Raw genomic sequence first — 23,928 nt, 5'->3', positions numbered from 1 at the left:
TCTTTTTAGTGTACACTCACTCCAAAATTTTCCATTAAAAACATGAAAACAGACAGCTCTCATTATAAAAAAAAAGGAAATAAAAGAAAAAGGGGAGCAGCTGGTTTTGTCTCAGTGACAAAAACCACTCCATCAGCTTGACTCAACCCAAATATTTTTCAATTTCTCTGTATTTATTCTTTCTCATCTTCTTTTTAAACCATCCCAGACTTTAAATGGTTTTGAATGATTTTTAGTGGGGGACAGGGAATAAATAAGAATATTGCATTACTGCTGGCAGGTTAAAGATGAAATTTAGGAATTACTGTCCACAAATCACTCCTGACCAATCTCTTTAATGGTGAAGACATGCAGTGAAGTGTTTCTGCCCAGGATGGCATTGAAATTCCAGCCTGGAGTCCCAGCCTGGCCTGCTGCTCAAGGCTGGAATACCCCTGACCTTGGCATTTGCCTTTGCTGACCTTCCAGAGGTTCCTGCCAGGCTCTGTCACCCTGGACACAGCCCTGCCTCCAGCCTGTCAATGTCCTCCCCCAATTTAACAGGCTCCTCCAACTTGCCAAAAGCCCCATGCCACCATCCAGGTTGTGACTGGAGTCGAGGACCAGCACTGACCCACCGACCTCTGAAGGATTCCAGCTGCCAGCTGCACTTGGCACTGCTCCCCACCACTCAGATTTGGGGAGCCCAGCCAACTTTCCACCCAGCTATCAGCACATGTGTCCCCAGTGTGGCTCTAAAGGTGCTACAGGACTGGGTCAAAGGTCTCCCCAAAGCCACCACGTACAACACAGGCACTGCCAGCTTTCCCAAAAGGCAGTCAAGCACCTTTTCCCCTTGGGAGTCCATGCTGGCTGCTCCAAATCACCTTTGTGCCCCTTCAAGGAATAGAAAAGAAGCCTCAAAAATTGTTTACAGGAGGTTTTGCTGTGTAATTTACCCAGGAATGAAGGTTAAGCTGCTGTTCCCAGATCCTCCTCCTGGCAGTCTTTGAAAATGGGTCCAGTATTTGCCTTTCTGCAGCCATCAGGAAGCTCTCCTGACTGCCATGACCTTTCCAAGGTGACAGGGAACTATCCCACAGCACCTCTAGAGTCCCAGTAAGCTCCAAGTCCTGCAGCTGCACTGCCCTGTGCAGTTCCATTGGACAGCTCACAGTGCTTGGCTGGGATGGAGTTAATTTTCTGCACAGTGGCTGGGATGGGGCTGTGCCTGGGATTTGTGCTGAGAACACAAAGTTCTGGGCACAGATAACTCAGGGATGTTCCCATTATTGCTGAGCAGTGCTTACACAGCTCAAAGCCTTTCCTGCTCTTCACACCACAGAATGGTTTGTGTTGGGAGGGACCTTGATAATAACCTTGTTCCACCCCCTGCCATGGGCAGAGACACCTTCCACTATCTCAGGTTGTTCCAAAGCCCATCCAGCCTGACCTTGGGCACTTCCAGGGATCCAGGGACAGCCACAGCTGCTCTGGGCACCCTGTTCCCATTAGTGAGTAGGCTGTGAGTGTGTAAGAAATTGGGAGTCAGGACAGCTGACCTCAAGTGACCCCAGACCACAGAGCATTGTGATCAGCAATAAAAGCTGGGGGAAGAAGAAGGAAGAAGGGAATGTTCAAAATGATGGCATTTGTCTTGCCAAGTCATAGACCCACTAGTGTTGGAATAAACCTCAAGGGATCACTGAGTCCAGGCAGTTCCAAATCCCCACCTTGTCCCCAGCCCAGAGTGTCACATCCAGTCCTTCCTTGGACACCTCCAGGGATGGAGGTGGACACCTCCAGACCTCCCTGGGCAGCACCTTGCAATGCTTGACAATCATCTCCATGAAGAAATTCCTGCTGGTGTCCACCCTGAGCCTGTTCCCTGGGAACAGAGCTTGACCCCCCCCAACTGTCCCCTCCTGTCAGGAGTTGTGCAGAACCACAAGATCCCCCTGAGCCTCCTTTCCTCCAGGCTGAGCCCCTTTCCAGCTCCCTCAACCTCTCCTGGAGCTCCAGACCCTACTCCAGACCATGACAATGAAATAAAATATCCTTTGGAATGCCAGCTCCCACTATAAAATCCAAAGGGGAGCAATCCTGAAATATATGGGAGGAGGGAATGGGCCAAAACGTTTTGCCATCCCTTGAAGGAAAACAGGTTTTGTGAATTAAACCAAACCTTGTTTGGTTTAATTCAGTACCTTTATGTGGCTCCCTCCTCCCACTTTTCCCCAGCAACATGAAAAATGCACCATAATGAATCAGTACCATACAACCAAATAACTGCTGTTACCTGGTTTGTAATTTAAGGACAGGTGTGTCACGAACAAAAGCACAAGTGAATCCCAAATATTCCAGCCAACATAAATCATCCCTGTGGCTCTGTTCAGGGCAGGGGTTGGCAATAAATGCTGAGATAAGATAACACAGCAGCAGCTGCATGGCTAATGAGGGACTCCAGGAACACCCATGCATGCAGGGACACACTGCATTAATATTCCCTGCCCGTGTCCAGCAGATGCAAAGACAACACACCTGGAGCAATAATGAATCTACAGAAATTATTCATCACGACAAGACTCTCAAACACTGCATGTAATAAGCTCCTCTTTGTGGCTTTTCTCTTTACTAAACAGAATTACCACTACAGAAATGTTTTAGAAGGTTTGCATAAAATTCTGAGTGGCTGAAGGGTAAATTATTTTTCAGAACACCACAATTTCTGAATTTATCTGTACATAGGCTGCAGAAAGCATGGCAGTGCAACAACCAGCTTATTAAAATTTGGAACACACTTCACCGAATCCCAGAATGGTTATGGTCAGAGAGGACCTACAGAACATCCCATTCCCCAACCTGCCATGGGCAGGGACACCTTCCACTGTCCCAGGCTGCTCCAAGCCCCAGTGTCCCACCTGGCCTTGGGCACTTCCAGAGATCCAGGGTGAGCCACAGCTGCTCTGGGCACCCTGTGCCAGGGCCTGCCCACCCTCACAAGGAAAAACTTCTTCTTAATTCCCTTCCTGCTAATATCTAATCTAAACTTACTCTCTTTTTAGTCCAAATCCATTCCCCTTGTCCACCTTGTCACAAAGTACTCAGGACTCCAAATTCAGAGATTTTTGTAGCCTGACTTTCCCTTTTCCCAGCACAACTCCTGCAGTATTGATCACTGTACACCACAAATGATATTTTTTATTTATACATCAAAAACTTCACCTCAGACAAAGCACAGCAAGTGAAGTTTCGCCTTAATTACATCATGTAAAAGAATTAACTCCTTTATTACAACTCTGTATGTCAGACCACCAAAATCATCAGCAAAGTCACTTCCCCAGGGAATTCCGTTTCCTCCAATCACTTTCTGGCTAACTGTATTCGATTTAAACACCCCCAAATTTCAGTAAAACCAGTGCTGACTCTAATAGCTGATCTCATGCCTTTGCTCTTGCAAAAAGGCAACTGAAGAAATTAGGAAGTTGTAAGCAAGGAGAAAGTCACTTCCATTTCATTTGCACAGAATACTTCAGGCTCCTTTTCAGCCACTCCAAGAATCACCAGAGGTCACATTACAGCAAATCACAGCCTTTATGTTTGGTTTTAAAAATAACAAACTCTCTTTTGTTCAATGGTTTTATATCATCTGAATGAAAGAGATCCCTTCCTAGAAAGATGACCCTTTTATATGCATGCTGTCACCTGCCAGGGTTATGTTATTGCTAGAAATAGGCAGCTCAGCTGCATTTTTATCAAGGAGCAAAAGTTCCACATCAGGTTTGAATAATATCAGCACTGCCACTATTGCCTTTCCTGCTGAAGACTTTGTACCACCTATTAAATAAACTCCACTGTGCTGGGCATTTAACAGCACTGTTCAAACACCATTTTGCTGCCTGGATTTTGGGCTGGCTTTATTTTCCTGGTCTCCAATCAAACCTGCTACCTCTCATGTTACATCACATCCATGCCCTTCAGCACACAGATACACACGTGGAACTCTTCCCCCAGCTCTTGTAGAAAAATGTTCATCAGCATCAGAGCATTACCTTGGCTCTTCTTTCCAAACTGCATGTTAAGGTTTTCCTTGACATCAGTATAGGGAAAGATTTCCCTGGAAAAGGCTGAGTGGGGGAAATAAAACTGCTGAGTATTGCAGACCCTTCCCTAGAGCCCATCACTTGGAAGAGTCTTCATGCAGAAGATGTCTTGCTGCTCCCATTCCCAGAGCATCCCTCTTTCCACTCCTCATGTCCCTGATCAGATGGAGGTGTCACTGATATTGTCCTCAAGCAGCCAAGCAAAGTTTTCATGCTCCTCCCTTCCTACCCACCAACCCTGCATGCTTTCCCTGCTCAGCCATGAAACTCCTGACCTTCCCACACAACGGGATGGGCTTCTCTTCTGCAAGTCCTGCTTAGGAAAACTAAGCTGAACCCATCACTCCTGGCTGCTTCCCAGGAAACTCTGCCCACCACTGCTGAATTCTGCTCTCATGACAGTGCATCTCCAGGTCCTGAAGGCAATTTGTGGTCACAGAAGCCCAAGCCACCACCAGTCTGGACAGGATTCTGAACGCCAGCCTCCCCTCCCACGGCAAGCACGGACGATGTGGAGTTCTCACACCACAAACATCCCAACGCGGGGCGAACGTGGCCTCCAGGCCAAGATTTTTAACGAGAACCTTGCTGGGCAGGCCAAGGTCCCACCAGCTGTGAAAGCACACGAGGCAGCAGAACAAACTCAAAACCACCCTGGCGAGGTCACCCACAGCCTCAATTTTTGCCCACAAAGAAGTTCTCTGACCCAGCACGAGAAGCCAGTGACATTTCCAGCTTGTGGATCCACTTGAGGTCTGCCTGATCTCAGCAGACGTGTGAAGGGCATCTTTACAACTCGGGAAGCACAAATATTTGTAACATCAGGAAACTCTCTGCTTGCTGAGTCAAGGAATTCAGCTCTCCTTCCTGCAGCTCGCTGGCAGCCCTCACTTTCTGCTTACCTCAGTGCACTGCTCCAGTTCTCTGGCAAGCACAAAAGAAATAAAGAAGTGGCCTTTTTTTAAACTTGACTTTAATGTACATACTCTGTACTGTCTCCTCTTTAGTCTTAAAATAGTTCTTCTGAACAGAGCTTTTTAAATTCCTGCAGAAAGGGAGTAGCTGGCAATTCAAACATCCTGTACCACAGCAGAGCTCTTCTCTCCTCTACAAATTCCTTTCTACAACACAAAATCTCACGATTTTCTAGCAGTTTTTCCCCCAGCAAACAGCAGCTACAATATCCACCCCATCCCTTTTATAGCCAAGCACACAGTAATCCCTTGTTGATTCAGCTACTACAGAACATTTTACCACCCTGAGGAGCCCTGCTCCATCCCTCTGCTACACTGAGGATTCACACTAACTCACAACTGCACTGGATTCTCTATCTCTGCCCTGCAATTAGAAGCTTGCTTGTCTCACACCTAAAACTAATCAGCTGTGACAGCTTTGCCACCATGTGTCCTTTGGAATGCTTACCCTTTAAATCTCCACTTATCCTCAACTAAGATAAAAGTACACGGAAGGAAAATTCTCCTGAGTGTAAACAGAGGTATTAAAACGGAAAATATTTCAACCAATATTTCAATGTATCAGGATATAGCCAGCTATACAATCAAGGAATCAAAGTTGGGCATAATATCTTTGTAACAAAAGCAATCTTCTGCCTGTCCTGCCAGCATCCATCCATCTACAATTGTTTTTACTCCACTATTCACACACCATCTTCAGTACCTGGATCATCCTCCTGCTGTCCCCTGAAGCAGCTGCAGGCACTACTGTTCAACATAAAGGAGTAATAACTCTGCCTTCCATGCCCACTGAGAGCAGACAAATGAGCTCCTGCTTTGAAAAACAAAACTAGAAAGTCTAACTTTGAACATCTTGACTTCTTAAGTTCTCACACACAGAATAGTTCAGGTGAGAAAAGACCTTGATGACCATCGTGACCAACCATGAATGATTTCCTGCTCTTACAAAATGTCCCTTCCTAAAAAGCCCATTTGGATTTTCAAGAGAGCATTGCTTACAGTCCTCACAGTAGTTTAAAAGCTGCACTTCCAACCTGGAACTTCCCCACACAATGTGTTATAAAGTCACTGTTTTTTTTAGCAGGACATTTAGAGGTCAATCCCATCTGGCACAGGCCAATTTTAAGTGCTCTTTACAACACAAAGAACATATCAGAACATAAATATCTTGGCAACATTTCTAACTGAAGCATTTTAATGCTCAGCAAAATTTATTTGATTTAAACAAAAAATATTAACACACATGCAAAATTCTTGGTGTGAAAGTACCCACAACAGGAGATAGTTGTGATTTTTATCAGCACAAGCTCCCAGTTAATAAGAAATTCCTCCTTTATGAATCTATCAAAAACAACAAAGCAGTTTTTCCCCAAACGCCTATGTGAGCTACAAATTTATTCATAATTTTAAATGTTCTAATGCACACAACCTATGATAAAGCATGAAATGTCTTTACTTCGTGCCTGAACAGTGCCCCTGTAGCAATGCACAGAGAAAAAAATTCCAGACAACATTCACTAGCGAGCAATGTACTCCCCATAAATCACATTACTGTACAGTTTGGGATTAGGATGAGTTGCCACTAGCAACAGAGCCAAAAAAAAAATCAATTCTGTCACTATATATAGAGAATTCTTGCAACCTCAAACGTAGCCAATGTTTTCAGCAATTTGTCTCAGAGAAGTATTAGCAGTCCAGCATGTGATCAGAGGAACATGACACCCAGACACAAAACAATGCTAAAACAATAGCTTTTTCTTCAGTAGAATAAAAAAAGAAAACAAAAAAGAACCGCCAGAAAGCTGCTGGTGAGTGTGAGCATTTCATTCACCCTTTTCAAAATAAAAGCGTGCCCTCTTTATAGCATTAACATTCACAACAAATACAAGGATTGGTTTCAGAGCTTAAGTGTATTTAAAATGATCACTAATGAGTTTTTGTTTTAAAATGGACAACTAAGCAAACATTAGTGAGAGATACAATTTAGACAAATACAAGGGTATTTTTCTATAGCTTCCCCAGACCTGATTCATCATATCCAAGGCATTTCCCTTTCAGAAAAAAAAAAACCAACAACATAGGATGTTATAATTCAGACTGTCTACCAGGAGCTTTTAAAAAACAGGAATATGAGGAGTTTCTTTGATCCCCATTTGCTTAACAGCAAGAAGCCAAGGCACATTTCATCATTCATGCTTCTTATTTCATCCTGGATCTGCAAAAGGTTTTGTAGCAGGCAACAGCCACCTTGGAGTTCTTACTTTACTCATCTGTCACATTTTAAGAATCTTGACAGTGCCACCCAGGTTTATCACAAAGACTTCTCTCCTTTCTTTTCCTACAGTCTTAATATGAGCATTTCAATTTTAAATGATGCCCTTCATAAGGTTTCATTGTCACTAACACTGACATAAGTCAAATTCTGTTTTAATGGATTCTACAGGTAAAAATAATTACTATAATGGGTTTTTTTCCTCAAAGCACAATCACCCTGTTTTAGAAGAGTACAGTACTGTTATTTTTTAAAGTCAGTAAAATGTAACAGCTCACTGAAAACACGAGGCACAATTTCTAAAATCCATCTGTAGATATATGTCAGAATCACAGAATCACTTAGGTTGGAAAAGACCTCTGAGATCCTTGAGCCCGAGTTTTGACTGATTACCACCTTGCCACCACCGAGTGCCACGTCCAGTCATTCCTTGAACATGAATATTCCTTATAAACTTTTCCCCAAAAGGAAAAATTTCAGTCTATTGCCAACCAAAAAAAAAAAAAAATGGAAAAGATATCTGAAAGAGGTCAAGTCATCCTGTCTTCTTCCACTGATAAGAATATTGATCTTACTACCTGCAGCACCACTGCCTGCTCCAATCACATATAGCAGTACAATGCAGTTAAAACCATTGTTTCTGAGCTCCAGTAAAACCAGAAAAGGGCTGTTAAGAAAGGTTTGTCACAGAATCACAGACTCCCGGCACGGTTTGAGTGGGAAGGGACTTCAAAGATCATTAGTCCCACCCCCGCCACAGGCAGGGACACCTCCCACTGTCCCAGGTAGCTCCAAGCCCTGTCCAGCCTGGTCTTGGGCACTTCCAGGGATGCAGGGGCAGCCACAGCTTCTCTGGGAACCTGTGCCAGGTCCTCCCCAGAGAAGATCTTGCCCCCCAAAACCCAACTACCCCTATTCTTAGCAGCCAGAAGTCATGCCCCTTGTCCTGGCATTCCATGCCGCTGTCTCAAGTCTCTCTCCATCTTTCTTATGGCTCCTTTCAAGTCTTGGAAGGGGCAATTAGGTCACCCCGAAGCTTCTCTTTTCCAGGCTGAACAATCCCAATTCTCCCAGCCTTTCCCATACTGCCAGTTCAGCAGCACAGCTGGGTGCAGAGAAGGCAAAAGGCATTTCAAACATCCACCGAGCTGTGTCAACAAAAGGGCCCGGCCCTCCTCTAGCACAGTATCGAGCTAACCTGCTAAATTTAGAACAAAAAAACCCCACAACTACAACGGACAAACTCCTCTAGCAGAGAGATCCTGAGAGTAAGGAAGTGTTTGGATGCATGGAGAGATGAGGTCTTGGTTCTTAACTGGACAACAGCTCTGCGCTGCACCTCCACCAGAAGGACCTGGCAGCGAGCAGAGAACATCAAAGCACCCCCACCAACTCAAAGGAACTTCTCAGGGCAGATCAAAGCTCGAGGCACTTCATAAGCCGGGCCCGGGCCGTTCCAAACACCCCCCGAAGCCGGGAACAAAGAGCGCCGTGCGGCCGCGTTCCTGCGGCACCGCAGAGCCCCGCAGGGACAGCCAGCCTCGGCTGCGGGACACGCCAGTCACAAGGCCAAGTCTCCCCAGGAAATCGGGAATAACAACACGGCCACGCTCGCCTTCACGGAAGAGAAATGTGCCTTCGCTCCTCCTAGTGCTGCTCTTTGTCAGGATGGAGAGTAGGAGAGCAGGCTCTTACCAAAAGAAGAGGGAGCACACAGGAAAGCAAGTGCAGACCAACAAAGGACATTTTTATCAGTGACACATTAAAAGATGATTGAAGCCTTTACACAGGTTTTAAAAACTATTTCTTGAGGACCAAATGCCCAACAGACAGAAGATTCAGCTTTCAGCTCTTCAGGCATTAGGGATCAAGTTCAGCCACTTTCCACCAACAAGAGGCAGACTGCATCACCTCAGACTGCAACTTCAACCACTCTTTGGATACTATAATCAAAATATTGCATATTTCCAAATTTCCTGTAATCACAAAGATTACCTTCACCTCCTCAGCAGAAAAGCCCAAGCTCCAAATGCTTAGAAAAGCTACAATATAGGGCCTTCATTGTTTTCTACACAGCTGATTAGCTCATAGCAATTAACTACAATCTGCTTTCACATCAATTAATACAAATATGGACGAACAATGCCGAGAAAAATTTTGTTTGCACTTTTAACCTATTTGAACATAATGCACATCATTCAAGCTCTGCATACATTCAGCCAAATCAGAAGGTTTTAGGCAGATGCTCCCCTGAAAGCCTGTACATCACAGGGGAAAAGAAATGAGATTCCCAAAGAGAACTAGTGCACTTCCCAAGCCTTCCCAAGTCCTCTCAAGTCTGCCACTATTTATAGTGATTCGAGAGACTCAACACCTCCCACACTGTTACAATTCTGAGCTTTTCCTTTGATTTGAAACACACAGAAAAGAGCTAAGAAGGAGGTACAAACCAGTCTTACTGCAATTGCAGACATTACTCTTCTCTCATCTCTCTTCTATTACTGGGTGGGAAATGTGGGATACAAGGAATAGCTTCAACTCCCACTAACAATCCTAAAGACACTACTTGTACAAGTACTCCAAAAATACTAATGTTTGCTAATACTACAGAGAACTGATGTTCTTTTAACTGCAAAGAAAAGATGAGATTGCTCAGAGATCCAGAGGAAATCACATCATGAGCATTGAATCTTTTGCTCCCAAATTGCCATATTTTAGAAAGAGAGCATTAGTCTCTGGAACCACCTCCCAGGAGATGCAAGGAGTCCCCACTGAGGAGGTTTTCAAGATGCAGATGTGAGGTAACTTCAGCCAGGCTCCTTTGCCATGTAGGGTTGGATGAGACAGCCTTTTCAGGTGTGCCCTGGAGGCAAATCTACTTTTAAAGAGCATCCTGGTATTGTTGGTACAGTGAGCTATCTTAAGTTTACCACCTTAAACCAACGCCACAGGAGATGGTTCAATAAATAGGTTCAATTCAAATATTTGTGCTTTGCTGTGACTCTTGTCAAACAAAACCCCACCCTTGTGATGGTGCTCTCTTAATCTCACCAAATCACACAACCATGGAATGGCTGGGGCTGGAAGAGACCCCTCAGTCCAACCCCCCTGCCAAAACAGGTTCACCTAGGGCAGTTTGGAAAAAGCCCAGGGAAGGAGATTGCAGAACCACTCTGAGCAGCCTCCTCCATGTGCTCTGTCATCTCACAGCAGTTTCTTCCCTTCATATTCAAGGGGAACTTCCTGCATTCCAGTTTGTGCCCGTTGCCCCTTGTCCTGTCACTGGAAAGAGTCTGGCCCCATCCCCTTGGCAGCTGGCCTGAAAATACTTGTGTGCATTGATAAGATCCTCTCTCAGCTGTCTGTTCTCAAGGCAGAACAGCTCAGTTCCCTCAGCCTTTCCCCAGAACTGAGGTGCTCCTGGCCCTCATCATCTTTGTATCCTCTGCTGGATCCTCTCCAGTCATTCCCTGTCCCGTCTCTCTTCACACAACTCTGGCTCAACAGAGTTGAGAAGAACAGAGGAAGAATGAGAAGACAAAGAGGAATTTCAAAAGCAGGACCTCTTTCTTAATTAGGTGTTACTAGGCAGTGATATGTACTTGTTCTCTTACTCAGCCAGCTCAGATCACAGAGAGATAATTAGAAACAATCACACAAAATCAATTAACATGAAAGAAAACTTCATAAACAACAAGCACATTAAAATAACATGGGAAACCACTGCCATCTACTCCTTTTCTCACCAGTGGCAACACAGCTGAAAATGAGCAAAGTACTTTTAGAGATAAGACAGGCTAAAACCAGCCTGGGAACACACCAGGACTATGAAAAGCAGGTGCTAGAAATCAAGACACCATAACATGCCTATTATTGCTTTTCTGAATATTCTTTTTCATTCACAAGGCAATCTAGCCTGTCTTTTCTGCCTCTGCCTGGCTTTAGGATAGAAAGGCAATGCTTTTCAGGTCAAACATTAACAGAAATTCAGCAGCCTAACACATGGCAATGGTTCAAGACAGAAATTCCCAATTATGTCAAGAGATTACAACTACTTTACTCCCTGCTGAAAGACTGAAAAATAGGGGTCAATTTTACTTCATTTTTCAAGAACTTCAGCCCCTCATCTCTGTAGCTCTGAAATAAGAGCAAAGTAATTCCACCTTTCACACAGGGAAGTGATTTCTCAAATTCCCAGTTTGCAGACGACACCAAGCTGAGCAGTGCAGTTGACACAAGGGAAGGACGGGGCCATCCAGAGGGAAAGATTAAATGGGATATTGGGAAGGAATTCTTCACTGGGAGGGTGGGGAGGACCTGGCACAGGGTGCCCAGAGAAGTTGAGGCTGCCCCTGCACCCCTCAAAGTGTCCAAAGCCAGGCTGGACAGGGCTTGGAGCAACCTGGGACAGTGGAAGGTGTCCCTGCCCAAGGCAAGGGATGGGAATGGATGAGTTTTAACATCCCCCTCCCACCCAACACCATTCCATAAATCTATGATTCATTCTTATATTCAAAGCTCTTTAAAGGCACTTCTGATCTGAGCTCATCTCAGAGCATCATACCCTCAAGAAAAATTGTGGCTTGCTCAGTTTTTTTGCCTCCTCCCTTATTTTTTTTCTCCTTCAAAAATGCAAACAGAACACAGCAGCGCCCTCTCAAAAAACCTTATTTATGCTCAGGATTGTATGTATTTAAACATGGCCATAAGTGGCAGCATTTTCCCCACTACGATTGGCTTGCATCTGGCTAGAAATAACTCTACTCAGTGGCTCTACCACCATAAATCTTCGAAAGTCTTCTGCATGGCTGAGCTCTGCTCATAAAATTAGACACCAGTGCGTTTTGTCTGTCTCATTAAAAGGATGTTTGGTGGAGCCGGCGCAGGAGGAGAGAGGAGTGTGTGAACAACCTTCCCAGACCCACTGGGGATTGGCCCAAACTGTTCTCACAGTGGCACAAAGAAAGGAACGCTTAAAATAACTCCAAAGGCTCTCAGAAGGAGCGGCTCCGAAGGTTAGGAATCATTTTAAAAGTCTGAGAATGGAATCTCCATGCTTACAGTAGCACACAGCAAAAAAAAAAAACCAAAAAACAAAAAAACCCCTAGATTTCAATAGATTATTTTTGTAGTTACTCTCTTTCCTCAAGTTTCAATTGGAAATATTCCATTTGCCTCCTAAATAAACACAAGCCAACACTTACAACCATTAATTCCATACTTTCCCTCTCTTTCCTCAAGTTTTAATTGGAAATACTGCATTTACTCCATAAATAAACACAACCCAACACTTCCAAGCTTAGAGTCAATAACAAGCCCCCAACTTAATACAGTCCTACCGAGCATTTAGGAAAAATGTTATTAAAATTTAAAACCTACTATAAATACCAGTCAGAAAAGCACCACATTGAGCCATTATAAACCAGTTTATACTACAAACATTTGACCAGAGCAGCTTGGGTTTGATAAGGTTTTAGCCTTTTTTCAACTGCCAGTTTTTAAAAGTATAAATGCAGTATAAGTATCAATTTTCTGTGTGCTTTCATATGCAAAAAAGCAATCAAGATGATTAAACAAGGTCAATGATTTTACTAAGCAAAAAAGAAGTTTAAAAATCAGATGCATATTCATCAGAAAACCAAATTCACCACGTGTAAGATAAGATATTAGTTGGGTCAAAAGTTCACTGGGAGCAGGAGAGGCTGATCTCAAGGACCAGCTGGGAATGAAAAGTAAGGACACCAAGTTCTCTGCAGCCAAGATAACCATGGTACATCAGCCCTTTTCTGGGGAAAAAAACCCAACAAAACAAATCCACAACCTCTTTTTTACCTCTGCTTCCTCTGCAGGAATATTTACATGGTGTAGGATTTGGTAATCCCATTCCCATTGTTTTTCAGGATGCTGGAATTGACAAGGCACAAGGTTTCTGAGGTCTCCTGATGGGATACTGGCAAAGGCAGCAGAAACTGCAAAATAAACCTTCTGGCACCAAACTAAACAGAACCAAAGGTTGAGGCTGGGTGCTGGGAAAAGGCTCTTCCCCCACAGGGTGCTCAGGCACTGGACAGGCTCCCCAGGGAATGGTGACAGCACCAAGCCTGACTTCAGGAAGCTTCTGGACAATGCTCTCAGGCACAAGAGGGGTTTTGGGGTGTTTTTGCAGGGCCAGGAGCTGGACTGGATGATCCTGATGGGCCCATTCCATATCAGGATATTCCATGACTCTGTGACAACCACCGTAGGAAATCAGGCCAGGCCACCCTGATTGTGCCTGGAATGGGAAGAATGATCTTCCTCTCCCCAACACAGCTCATCCTGACCTTTGTGGGATGTCCCTGCAATTCCCCTTACACAGGGGTTTCAATAAGAGTTGGGATGAAAAGCCTTGAGGGAAAGCCTTCACCACAGCAGTGATGTGATGGAGAAGGAAGAAAACCCAAGAAGCACCTTGAGTTTGAACAAATGGATCAAAAGAATAAATTGCTATTCCTTTAGAACCACCCTGTGGAATATATTTTAATACACATTGCAAGTTCCCCCATGAAAATCTGTACCAAAAGCAACTTTACAGGACTTCATGGCAGCTGCTGGTTTCCCATAGCTCTGCCAAGTAACATCGTGGTGAAAAACAAGAGCTGGGTCCAGGAAAAGCCATGCTCGGATAAAATTCAGGGAAAAAAAGAAAAAAACAAACCCACAGGACTTTCTGCAGACTAAAGAGTTCCTTCTTAAAAAATGGGCCATGAGTGAAAAGTGAAAATGCAATTTTTGGCAAGGAGTTGTTGTACTCAGAACCCAAATCCTCTTGTTATGTCTTGGAAGACAAACTCACACTAATGCCACAGCTTAACAGAACAAGCCCAGGGTCTCCTGAAAGTCCCTAAAAATCAGACTTCCAGAGTGTGTGTTGGAATTGCTTTAAGAAAAAAAAGCTCATTCAAATGCAAACCTCAGAGAAAAAAAAATGGGGAAAAAAAGAATTTTCATTCTGATGTGAGAAACTGTTTGTTGGGCTTTTATTACACTATTTTGCTATAAAAAAGCAAAAAAAAAATCTTTTGATTATTTAACTTTCATCAGTTGAAAGATACTCACAAATACTGAAACAGGGGATCCATTAATTTTTGCCTGCCAGGGATGAAAAAAAAAGAAGGAATGTGGTCCATTTCTCAATTCCACTGTGCCAAGACAGGCCTGAATCATTACACTGTGGCCATGTTTATACTAAAACTCTTCTTTTTTTGCTCAGAACTTGGATTTCCACACCCAGTAGGCAACAGCTTTTTTTAAAGTACATTCCAAGCTTCCCTCAAACCCTTCCAGTCAAAACATCACCAGATTTTAATTCCATCAAGAATGTGAGCATCTCATTAAAGCCCTGCCTAATTATAGGTAACGTGCCCAGACCACAGATTCTGTGGTATCTTTATATGGAATATTATTCAGAAGTAACTGCACCAACTTTTCTCAAAAATCCTGAAATTTCTGCTTATTTAGTGTTACAGCAAAGAATTGTGTGTCCTCAACTAATTAGCAGAGCCTGGGAAAAAAACCTGAAAGTACAAAATAAAGTCACAATAATCACTAGTGGTGAGAAAGATCAACCCAGGAGGAAAGAAATGTCACCAGCTCATAAGAAGATTGGAAGTTTTAAAGAAATAAATATTCCAGTCACACAAAGGAAAGCCTCAAATGTGAGTCAAACCCAGGAAAAATAACGTTTTGCACATTGTTTTGGGGAATTTTTCTGATTTTTCTGCTGCTTTCCACTTTGGCAGGTTGCAGGTTTCAGAACCTGTAAGCACAGCAAATCACTCTGCTCCTACTGAAATCAAGCCCCAAACACCAGAGGCAAGAATTGTATCTGCTGAATGCAGGGAATGACCTTGAGGGAAAAAGGAAGGACATTTCTCAGCAGGATAAAGGGGAAAAAGAGATGGACCTGCTCGTGGATAGATGAATTTTTTTAAAAGGGGCTTTATCAGATACCACTAGCCAGAGGCAAACATGCTCTGGAGCCCGGGTTCAGGAATACCCAAATAAATTGCATTCCCTGCAGCTGGAGACTGGAAAGAACAGGAAGAAAGGTAAACTCCTCACCACCACCATGCCTGGGGGCAGGAAAAGCAGAGATTTCTCAAAATTATTCAGACTCTCTTACGGAATTCTAATACATATGGCTACACACTCATGTAAATACATATAATTTGACAGCTTTTTTCTCCATCTGCTCCTCCTTCCACAGCTCCACAAGGCTCACACAGAATCTTTTAAGGGATCTTGTAGATTTGCTGTATTTAAAACTGGAACTGCTGCTGGTCTCCACTCCAGACTCAGCCCCAGCTGCCATAAACCTTATCAGGAACCTGCCAACACTGCCAGCCAGATTCCAGGAGCACAAATTCCACCAGGGAGTACAAAGTGTATCCAACAGCAAAAGCTTCCATAGAGCATAATTGAGCACAGAAAATGACATGTTAAAACGAGCAGGAACTGGCTGGCTACAGATGTAAATTCATTCATACTTTTACTTTCTTTTTTTAAAGATCTGTGCTGCTCGCCCTGGCTTGTTATGACAGGCTGAGGCATCGAAGGAGTTCTCTGTCCTCATCCTGGGCACAGAAACACAAATCCTGCCCTGGAATTACTGCTTCCCTCACAACCTGCAGGAGGGACAGCCCAGCAACAGCATCCAAGACAGGGAAGGGCTCACATTGGGAAGGAAGAGCCATGAGATCTCCTCACTTGGCTTAACACATCTTCAGTGGCTCTGCTGCACATTAAAAAGGAAAGAATCTCAGGAATAGAGAACTAATTAAAATTCACAAGGTCAGAACTGAATAAAGAAAGGGAGGAGATGAAGCACCTGGGAGGGAAAAAAAAAAAAAAGTAGTGGACAAATTGGAAGGGAGAAGGAATTGTCAGGAGGCAGAAGAGGGTGGAAGGTAGGAAATCACAGAATCACAGAATATTCTGAGCTGGAAGGGACCCACAAGGACACCCCACAAAGGCAAGGCAGCAGCAGAAGAAAGGTGAACAACAGAGAAATGCAGCTTTATCAAAAAGAACAAGTCAGGAGGGAGAAACCACAAGGACAGAAGAGGGAAGGAAACAGAAGGAAGTATTTGTACATAGATTCACATCTCTATCAGTTGCATGAGTAGATGGTGAGCCTGTCTTTTTGGAAATTCCTTTTAAATTATGAATGAGGAAAAAAAACCCTGAAAAAACTAAAATCAGGAGCCAACAAATGAAAGGACTGTATTGTTACTCCTTCTCAGCCAGAAATCAGGCAATCTTTACATCTCATTTCAAATGACTTAAAAGGATGAGGCAACGTAGATCAGCACATCCAGACAGCCAAAACGAGTTAAGACTTCAATGAGGTGAATTTTCCAGAGCTGTAACTCACAAAGCAGCAGCTGTGCCTTCCACAGGGGCATCAGGCTGGGCTTACACAGTGACTTTAAACCCGTGTGAACCTGGGCTGCTGTTGAGCAGCTTTGCTTTCCCTCTCCTCCCTCAGGTACTCATCATTCCTCCTCCCTCCCCTGCCACATTGAATTTATCAAAATACCTGGGAGAAAAGGCAGGGAAGGTTTGATTTCAGGTGGGTGAGCTCTCTGATCCACAGAACCCACCCTGTGCTGCAGCAGAATTAGGTGGGCCAGTGGACCTGGCCCTACATCTTTAGTCCAGACTAAAGTTAAAACAGACATGTAAACCCAACTTAATTCTCTCTAGCAAAACACAAATGTGAAGAAGTTTTAGAAAGGACATCTTAGGATACTTCAGCAAGACCTGAAAAGGCATAACAAGTGCTCTGGAAAAGCAGACCCCAAGCCTTTGAAAAAGTAAGGCCCAATGTTTTAATGTAAAGCAATTATCACTTAATGAGTTTACAAAGTCTGTAGCACATAAATACCTCACAGAAATGCCAAGCTGCATTGAAATGTGAATCATACAGAGTTCTTTAGAATTCTGCAGGCACTGGTACACAAACAAAAGGAAAGCATCCCTCTGTCCCAGCAAACCAAGAGCATTTGCCAACCCTGGCTGTGACTGACTTACTACCATCAGTCAAAGAAGTCAGCCTTAAAACCAAAATAAAATACATGAATATTGCTAACACCTCTGATAAATTCAGCCATTCACAGCCCAGAAAAAAAAAAATAAATTAACTCACAGCCTACAAGCAGCCAGTGTGGATGGAGTGAAGGACTCCTTGCCATAAATGTTGAAGGGTTTCTAGACCACAGCAACAAAACCTACATTTACCTGTCAAGGAAAAAAAACCTTTTTCTCCATCCCAGTGGCAGAAAGACAACCTTTTTTATGGTAATGCCAACACAGATCTCCCACATGAAGGCATGAGATGGCTTTGGTGAGCTACAGAAGATAAACACATGTCATGCCTGAAAGTAAGCCAAAGACCCTAAAAGCATCCTGAATCACTTGTTCCCCAAATTCCCCAGTCACTGAGCATGAAGAAATGTAACAGAAGAGCCAAACAGAGATTATAAACACAGAAATGTATTTTTAAATCTATTTGTTAACACATTTCAAACACATTCTTTATTAGAGTCTTGTCAAGTCATGGAAAGAGACTTCAGCTTTAGTGCTACTGAGCTTCCACAGAGGAACAACACAGTTTGTTAAGACTGCAATGGACATTTGGTATTTTTAAAAATAAATACTAGAATTTTACATAGTGTCAAAAGCCATCCAAAAAAAAAAAGAGTAGTTAAACACATACACCTCAACCCTGACCAAGAATCCCCAGTTTTGCATAAAGATATCTAAGCTGCTGGTACTGCAAGCATGCTTTATGGGCTGGTAGGCTGCCAAAAATCATCTGCTAATACACCAGACAATAGATGCATTCTGCTGGAGAACTTTCTGATCTTTTCCTCCTATCACTTCTCTTTAGTTGCACATAAAACCCAACCGAAGCGATACAAAAAATGTGATTTGAATGCCTGCATTTATGTGCCAACAAATGAAGCAATTATTCACAAAAAAGTAACTTTTTCAAACATGCATTTTTAATCACTGGTTTGCAAGCCCTGATTCAGTGTTTCCTGTTGCCATTGCAGCACTTCAGTTTCTGGAATTCTGAGCACAAATTTGTGCTCCTGCAGTGCCCAAAAGCTTCAAAAATGCTACCAAAGGACCCAAACTCTTCTGAGCCTTGATAAACAAATGGCACTGTGCTCAAATTCCATACTTTGGGATAACAGCAGGGAGCTTTCTATGAAAACAAACCATCCTTCCAGAGACAGAAAGATGCTCTGTGTGGTTCCAGCTTTCTGGAACGCTCCGGAACCACGGTGGCTGCCTATCCTGAATCCAGCCATAAATGATGGGATATTGGGGTGAGGTTGAAACCCAAATTCCCCCAGGAGCATCACACCCTGACCAACACCATGGAGCCCCCAAAGCTTCCTCCCTTCCCAATCCAAAGGCCTCTGCATCACACACCAAGATCAGAGCTTGTTCAGCAAACGCTTTTAACCCCAAATTCCCAGGTTCTGATTCTCTTATGTGATAGTTCAACAAATCACTTACAACACTGAGCTGTCATACCCCATCTCATCATCCCACTCTGAAAGAATGTTTAATCTGTAAATCCACACAGCAGTGCTGCAACCAGAGTGCTGAACACACTCAGTGACCACGGGAGTGAATTAAACATATTAACCCAGCTTCCTAATCCCCAACATTAAAATTCAGAAATTTAATTAACTGCAGAAATTAAATTACATTAAAGGAAGATATTTTAAGCTGGAATTTTCACGTTTTCCCGGGTTTGTATGCACAGGCTTATGACATCTTTCAGCAGAATACAGGCTGAAGTGATCATAAGCTCCTGAAAAATAGCAAGTGCTAACAAAACCTGGGCTATGGCAGCAGTACCCAGCCTAGATACTCTAAAACATAAGTTTCCATCTAAGGGGGGAAAATTCCTTGGATCAGTTTGTTACTTATTACTCAGCATTTGTGTGTTACACACTCCCCAGAATAATCTTAATCTGAGGAAATGAACGCTGTGATCTTTCCCATAGAAAAAAAAAGTGTTTCAACACCCAAAAATACAAGGGGGAGAAAAGGCTCCAGCCTTGACATTCTGATTTATGGAGGACACTGATAAACAGAACTTCATCTGTCAAAGCCAAACACTTGCATTGAATATACAAACATCAAGCAGGAAATCTCATTTAAATAATTAACATGTGGACTATCCACTGCCAAAAAGAGCAGGGCAGCAATGGACTTCTGCTGAATATTTTACAGGAAATTGAATGATTAATCCTCCATATAATGCCAGGTACCCACTCCCACCATATTTCGTTAAAAGCAAACCTTTAATTTCAGGAGGAGCAAATCACATTAGGTAAAAGGAATAATGAAACCCCCACAACTGATGTTGTGTGGATTTTCTCTATTGTTCTGAACCCATGCAGAGTTTTAAATTATAAATGCAGATATCTTCTTGTAATTTTCTGGTAAAAAAATGCAGTCTGTTTCAAAGTGCTTTTCAAAGATACCTCAAGAGAGACATAAATCATCAGTGGCTTTAAAATATTTTAGCAATTTTAGCAGCCTTTTACAACTGGTAAATCAAAGTCTCAGCATATTATGTAAATAAATATTGCTGAAAAGACCAATGCTTTTTGGATGTTGTTTGTGAGTTTCTTTTAACATTTCCCCCATTGAAGAGAAGAAAAAAAGGGTTTGCATTGTGTTAGCTCCAGTTATAATTTCCAGCTGTGTCAAAACTTTAACAGCCTAAAAGCAGGAAATCCAAAGAGGAAATTCCATCGTCAGTTCCTGAATTTTGTAACTCAAATGTTCTTCCAAAAACTGGACCTTAAAGGAATTTTGGTAACATTTTCTGTAGCCTTACCTGATATCTTCCAGTAGGTCACATTCTGCCTGATGCTTGGCCTGAAGTTTTGTCATCTGCTCAACCTGAATGTTTTTCAGCTCTTGTGTAACTTTCACCTACAAAAAACCCAAACAAACCCAAGGACCACTTATATTTTCTGCAGTTCAAGTCACATTTCAACAAGAAAACAAACAAACAAACCCAAGGACCACTTATATTTCCTGTCGTTTAAGTCACATTTCATCAGGAAAACAAACAAACCGACCCAAGGACCACTTATATTTTCTGTAGTTTAAGGCACATTTCAACAATAAAACAAACAAACAAACTGGGAAAGGCTTCAGAAGGTTGGCTTTACATTTTTACTACTCTTGTAGTTTTCCTTTGAGCCTTGTGATCCTGCACAACTGAAGTTCCAACACTTTGGGAACCTGCTTGGTAACTGGCAAGGAGCACCAATGGCCCAGGTATTAGGAATGATTTGGTTTTGGAAGGGAACCTTGGAATTGTTTTGTTCTTGTTTTTTATTCAAAAAGAGGTCTTGGTATTTAAGCCCTCTAGTGATCACAGGGAATCCACATATCGGCCTAAAAAATGATCACCAATATCTCTGAACACATTATGCATTCATGAGGACAGAAATGCCCAACTGTTACTGCAGAGAGATGAGAAATTCACAGAGGAAGAGGGCACCCATCTCCTTCTTCTTCACTATCCTGGATCTCATCACTTCCCTATTTTAACTCTGAAAATCATGCCCCAGCAACAAGCACCCTTTAATCACAACATCACATAAAGACAAGTTTTTGACATGACACCAGAAAAATAAATCACATGTATGCCTCTGAATTCAAGCAGTAAAAGCATTTTTTCTTAATGTGAACTTTCAGCATTTTTGGTTTTATCTGTATATAAAAAAGCCCAACTCAAATTAATAAACCCACACAACACAACCCAGGTAATAGAAATAAGCATGAATGAAATAGTAGAGGCAAAGAAAATGAATGCAAAATGAATAAACTAAAATTGAAATAATTGAAATTAAATCGGTTTTGTTTGACAAAAGCAGAGTCAGCCCCTAAAATAAGAGGCTGGGAGGCAGGAATGAGACCTTCACTGCAGCTGCCTGCCAGGGCTACTGGGGAGCTCTGGGCATGACAAGGAAATCCTGCTCACGTTCCCTCCTCTCCTGGTCACTGTGGCAGGGGTTTGCCAGGTGCAGAACTGGGCAATCTCCTCTCCCCACGGAGAAATCCCACATCGAAAATCTCCATGGGGCTGCAGACCATCACAGCCAGAGCACCCCAAAGCGGGACATGGCACAGGCACGGGTCTCAGCCCCACAGAACTCCTGCCCGCACAGCAGCAGCCTCTCCATCCTCTCCATCCTCTCCACAGCCCGACCATTCCGCACAACCCCCAAAACGTGCCCAAAAACCACCACGGAGCAGCTGAAGGCAGCTCAGCTCTCCCAGATACCAACCTGCCTAGTCAGACAAGCCGCACCGGGCACAGCGTTTATCCCAAATTTCCATTCCCGCTTGCCTCCGCTGCCACACCAGTCCCCCCGGTGGGCAGCACCCCACATTCCCACGGACCGCAGGGTCACCCGAAGAGCCTCCCCGGTGTATCTGCAGCTCGTTCCCATCGCACGTGGGAACGTGTGTAAAAAACGCCGCACAATTCCTGCTGCCCCTGCTCCTGTGTGCTCCTGTGTGCTCCTGGCACACGCCGGGACAGTCTGCGTCCCTGGATCAACTCCAGACGTGACCTTCTTCCCCAAGACAACCAACCCCTCGCTGCTGGCACCAACGCACCGAGCGAGCCCCCAAAATTCCCGTGGCAGCACCCCACAAGCTGCACGACCTCGACGCCTCCGTGCAGCCGAGCCCTCCGCAGCCACTGCCCCCCTCCCAGCCCTCCGTCTCTCTTTGGAGAGCCCCCGCTGGAGAGGGGGGTCCCTGACGGAGCGCTGCCCCCCTGCACCTCCATCCTCGCCAGCGCGTCCCCATCCCTGCCCTGTCCTACCTCCCAACCCACCCCACCCCACAGCCCCTCGGTGCCCAGTCCCCAGCACCCCCCCGACATCTCTCCACGACCCACCTTGCAGGGCCACCCTCGCCAAAGCCCCCCCCGGCCCCCAACTCGCCGCTGCACGCCCCGCTCCCTTCCCAACACTCGCGCTCCCTCTCCGAACCTCCCTGCAGCCTTCCCCACCGCACAGCCCACCCTGCGCCCCCCTCCCCGCGGCCTCGGACCCCCGCAGCCCCCCGGCCCCCGAACCCAGCCCCCCAGAAGCACCCTCAGCCGCCCCCCGGCCCCTCCGCGCACAGCCCCCCTGCGCCGGGCGGGGGTCGCACCTTCCTCGGCGGCGGCTGCATGGTGGTGGTGCTGCGCTGGGTATCCACATCAATTCCCTCCCCCCCGGCAGCAGGATGCGGCCCCCGCTGCAGGAGGAGGAGCAGCAGGAGGAGGAGGAGCGGGCAGCGACCGTCTCCTTGCCGGTTCGGGGCGCGTCCCGGTCGGCGGGAGGAGCGGGGAAGGAAGGGAGGGATGGAGGCGGGGAGGGATGGCGGGGGGAGGCCGCCTCTTCCTCACGGGCAGCGGAGCAGCGTCCCGGCGCTGGGGAGCAGCAAGGGAAAGAAGGCGGCCAAGGGAGAGCGGGGAGAGACTTCGGGAAAAGACGTGGTGGAGGGGGGGAGAAAGAAAAAAATAAAAAGGAGGAAGGAAAAAGAAAAAAAAAACAGAGAAAAAAAAAAAAAAATCCCGACGCAGCGAGAGGCGCGCGGCGGCCGCGCGCGCCCCCCAGCGGCCGGCCCGGGGGCCTGCGCCGCCCCCGGCGGCCGCCATGGGCAGGGGCGGGGCGGGAACGCCCCCGGCGCGCGCGGGGGGTGCGGGGGCGCGCGGCCGCCGCTGGGGGGCGCCACGGGGGCGACGGCGTAAGGGGAAGGGAGGGGAGGGGGCGCAATGGGGACACAATGGGGGCACAGTGGGGGCACAGCGGGGAGTTTGGGGTAGGCAAGGGTGTGCAGGGGTGTGCACAACGGGGTGTGCATGGGTGTGCACAATGGGATGTGTATGGGGGGGTTATGGGTGTGCACAATGGGGTGTGTACAGGGTGTATATGGGTGTGCTCAATGGGGGTGTGTGTGGGGTGCAGAAATGAGGATGCAGGGCTGTGCAGGCGGTGCACACGGAAGGTTTGGGGTTTGCACAAGGTGGTACATGAAGGATTTGGGGTTTGCACAAGGGGGTAGATGAAGGGTTTGGGGTTTGCACAAGGGGGTAGATGAAGGGTTTGGGGTTTGCACAAGGGGTACATGAAGGATTTGGGGTTTAGCATAAGGGGATACATGAAGGGTTTGGGGTTTGCACAAGGGGTGAAGGGGTTTGCAGGGCATGCATGGGGCAGTGAAGGGACTGGTTGGAATGCTGTTGGAGTGCTCGGGGGTGCAGGGAGGTGCCCAGAAGAGTGCAGTGCTCTCCAAGGCACCATCCAGTGCAGGATCCACACACCGGGATTGGGGTGCGGGACACAGCTGGTGGCACTCAGGGGTGCTCCAGGCACAGAGCAGCCATCCCCTTCCCCCTAGCACTTTCCAGGCTGCCCCAACAAAGCTGGACAGCAAAAGCTGGACTTGAGCTGAAGCACATGAGAGACCATCTCCCTCTGACAGCGGCTGGAGAATCCCTTGATGGAGAATCCCA

General features: G+C 45.3%; 1 protein-coding gene across 2 annotated transcripts in view; it reads right to left on the bottom strand.

Annotated features, from left to right (window-relative positions):
• The window catches only part of FCHSD2 (FCH and double SH3 domains 2), a 122,905-nt gene extending 100,167 nt beyond the window's left edge, over positions 1-22,738 (bottom strand). Inside the window, exons 1-2 of one of the 2 annotated variants that reach the window (XM_059871468.1) lie at positions 22,581-22,738; positions 20,239-20,336 (exon numbers count right to left, since the gene is read on the bottom strand). In XM_059871468.1, the coding sequence (XP_059727451.1) occupies positions 20,239-20,336; positions 22,581-22,601 (119 nt within the window). In that variant the 5' untranslated portion in view covers positions 22,602-22,738. Of the gene's footprint in view, positions 1-20,238; positions 20,337-21,703; positions 21,913-22,580 lie in introns of those variants that run through there. The other variant, XM_059871460.1, reaches the window with a different exon arrangement.
• Between the last annotated feature and the right edge of the window lie 1,190 nt (positions 22,739-23,928).

The sequence above is a fragment of the Haemorhous mexicanus genome, chromosome 2 (genome assembly GCF_027477595.1).
Source record: "Haemorhous mexicanus isolate bHaeMex1 chromosome 2, bHaeMex1.pri, whole genome shotgun sequence".
Classification (NCBI taxonomy): Eukaryota; Metazoa; Chordata; class Aves; order Passeriformes; family Fringillidae; genus Haemorhous; species Haemorhous mexicanus.
Note: the sequence above shows the minus strand (reverse complement) of the source record. Positions and strands in the feature narration are given on the sequence as shown.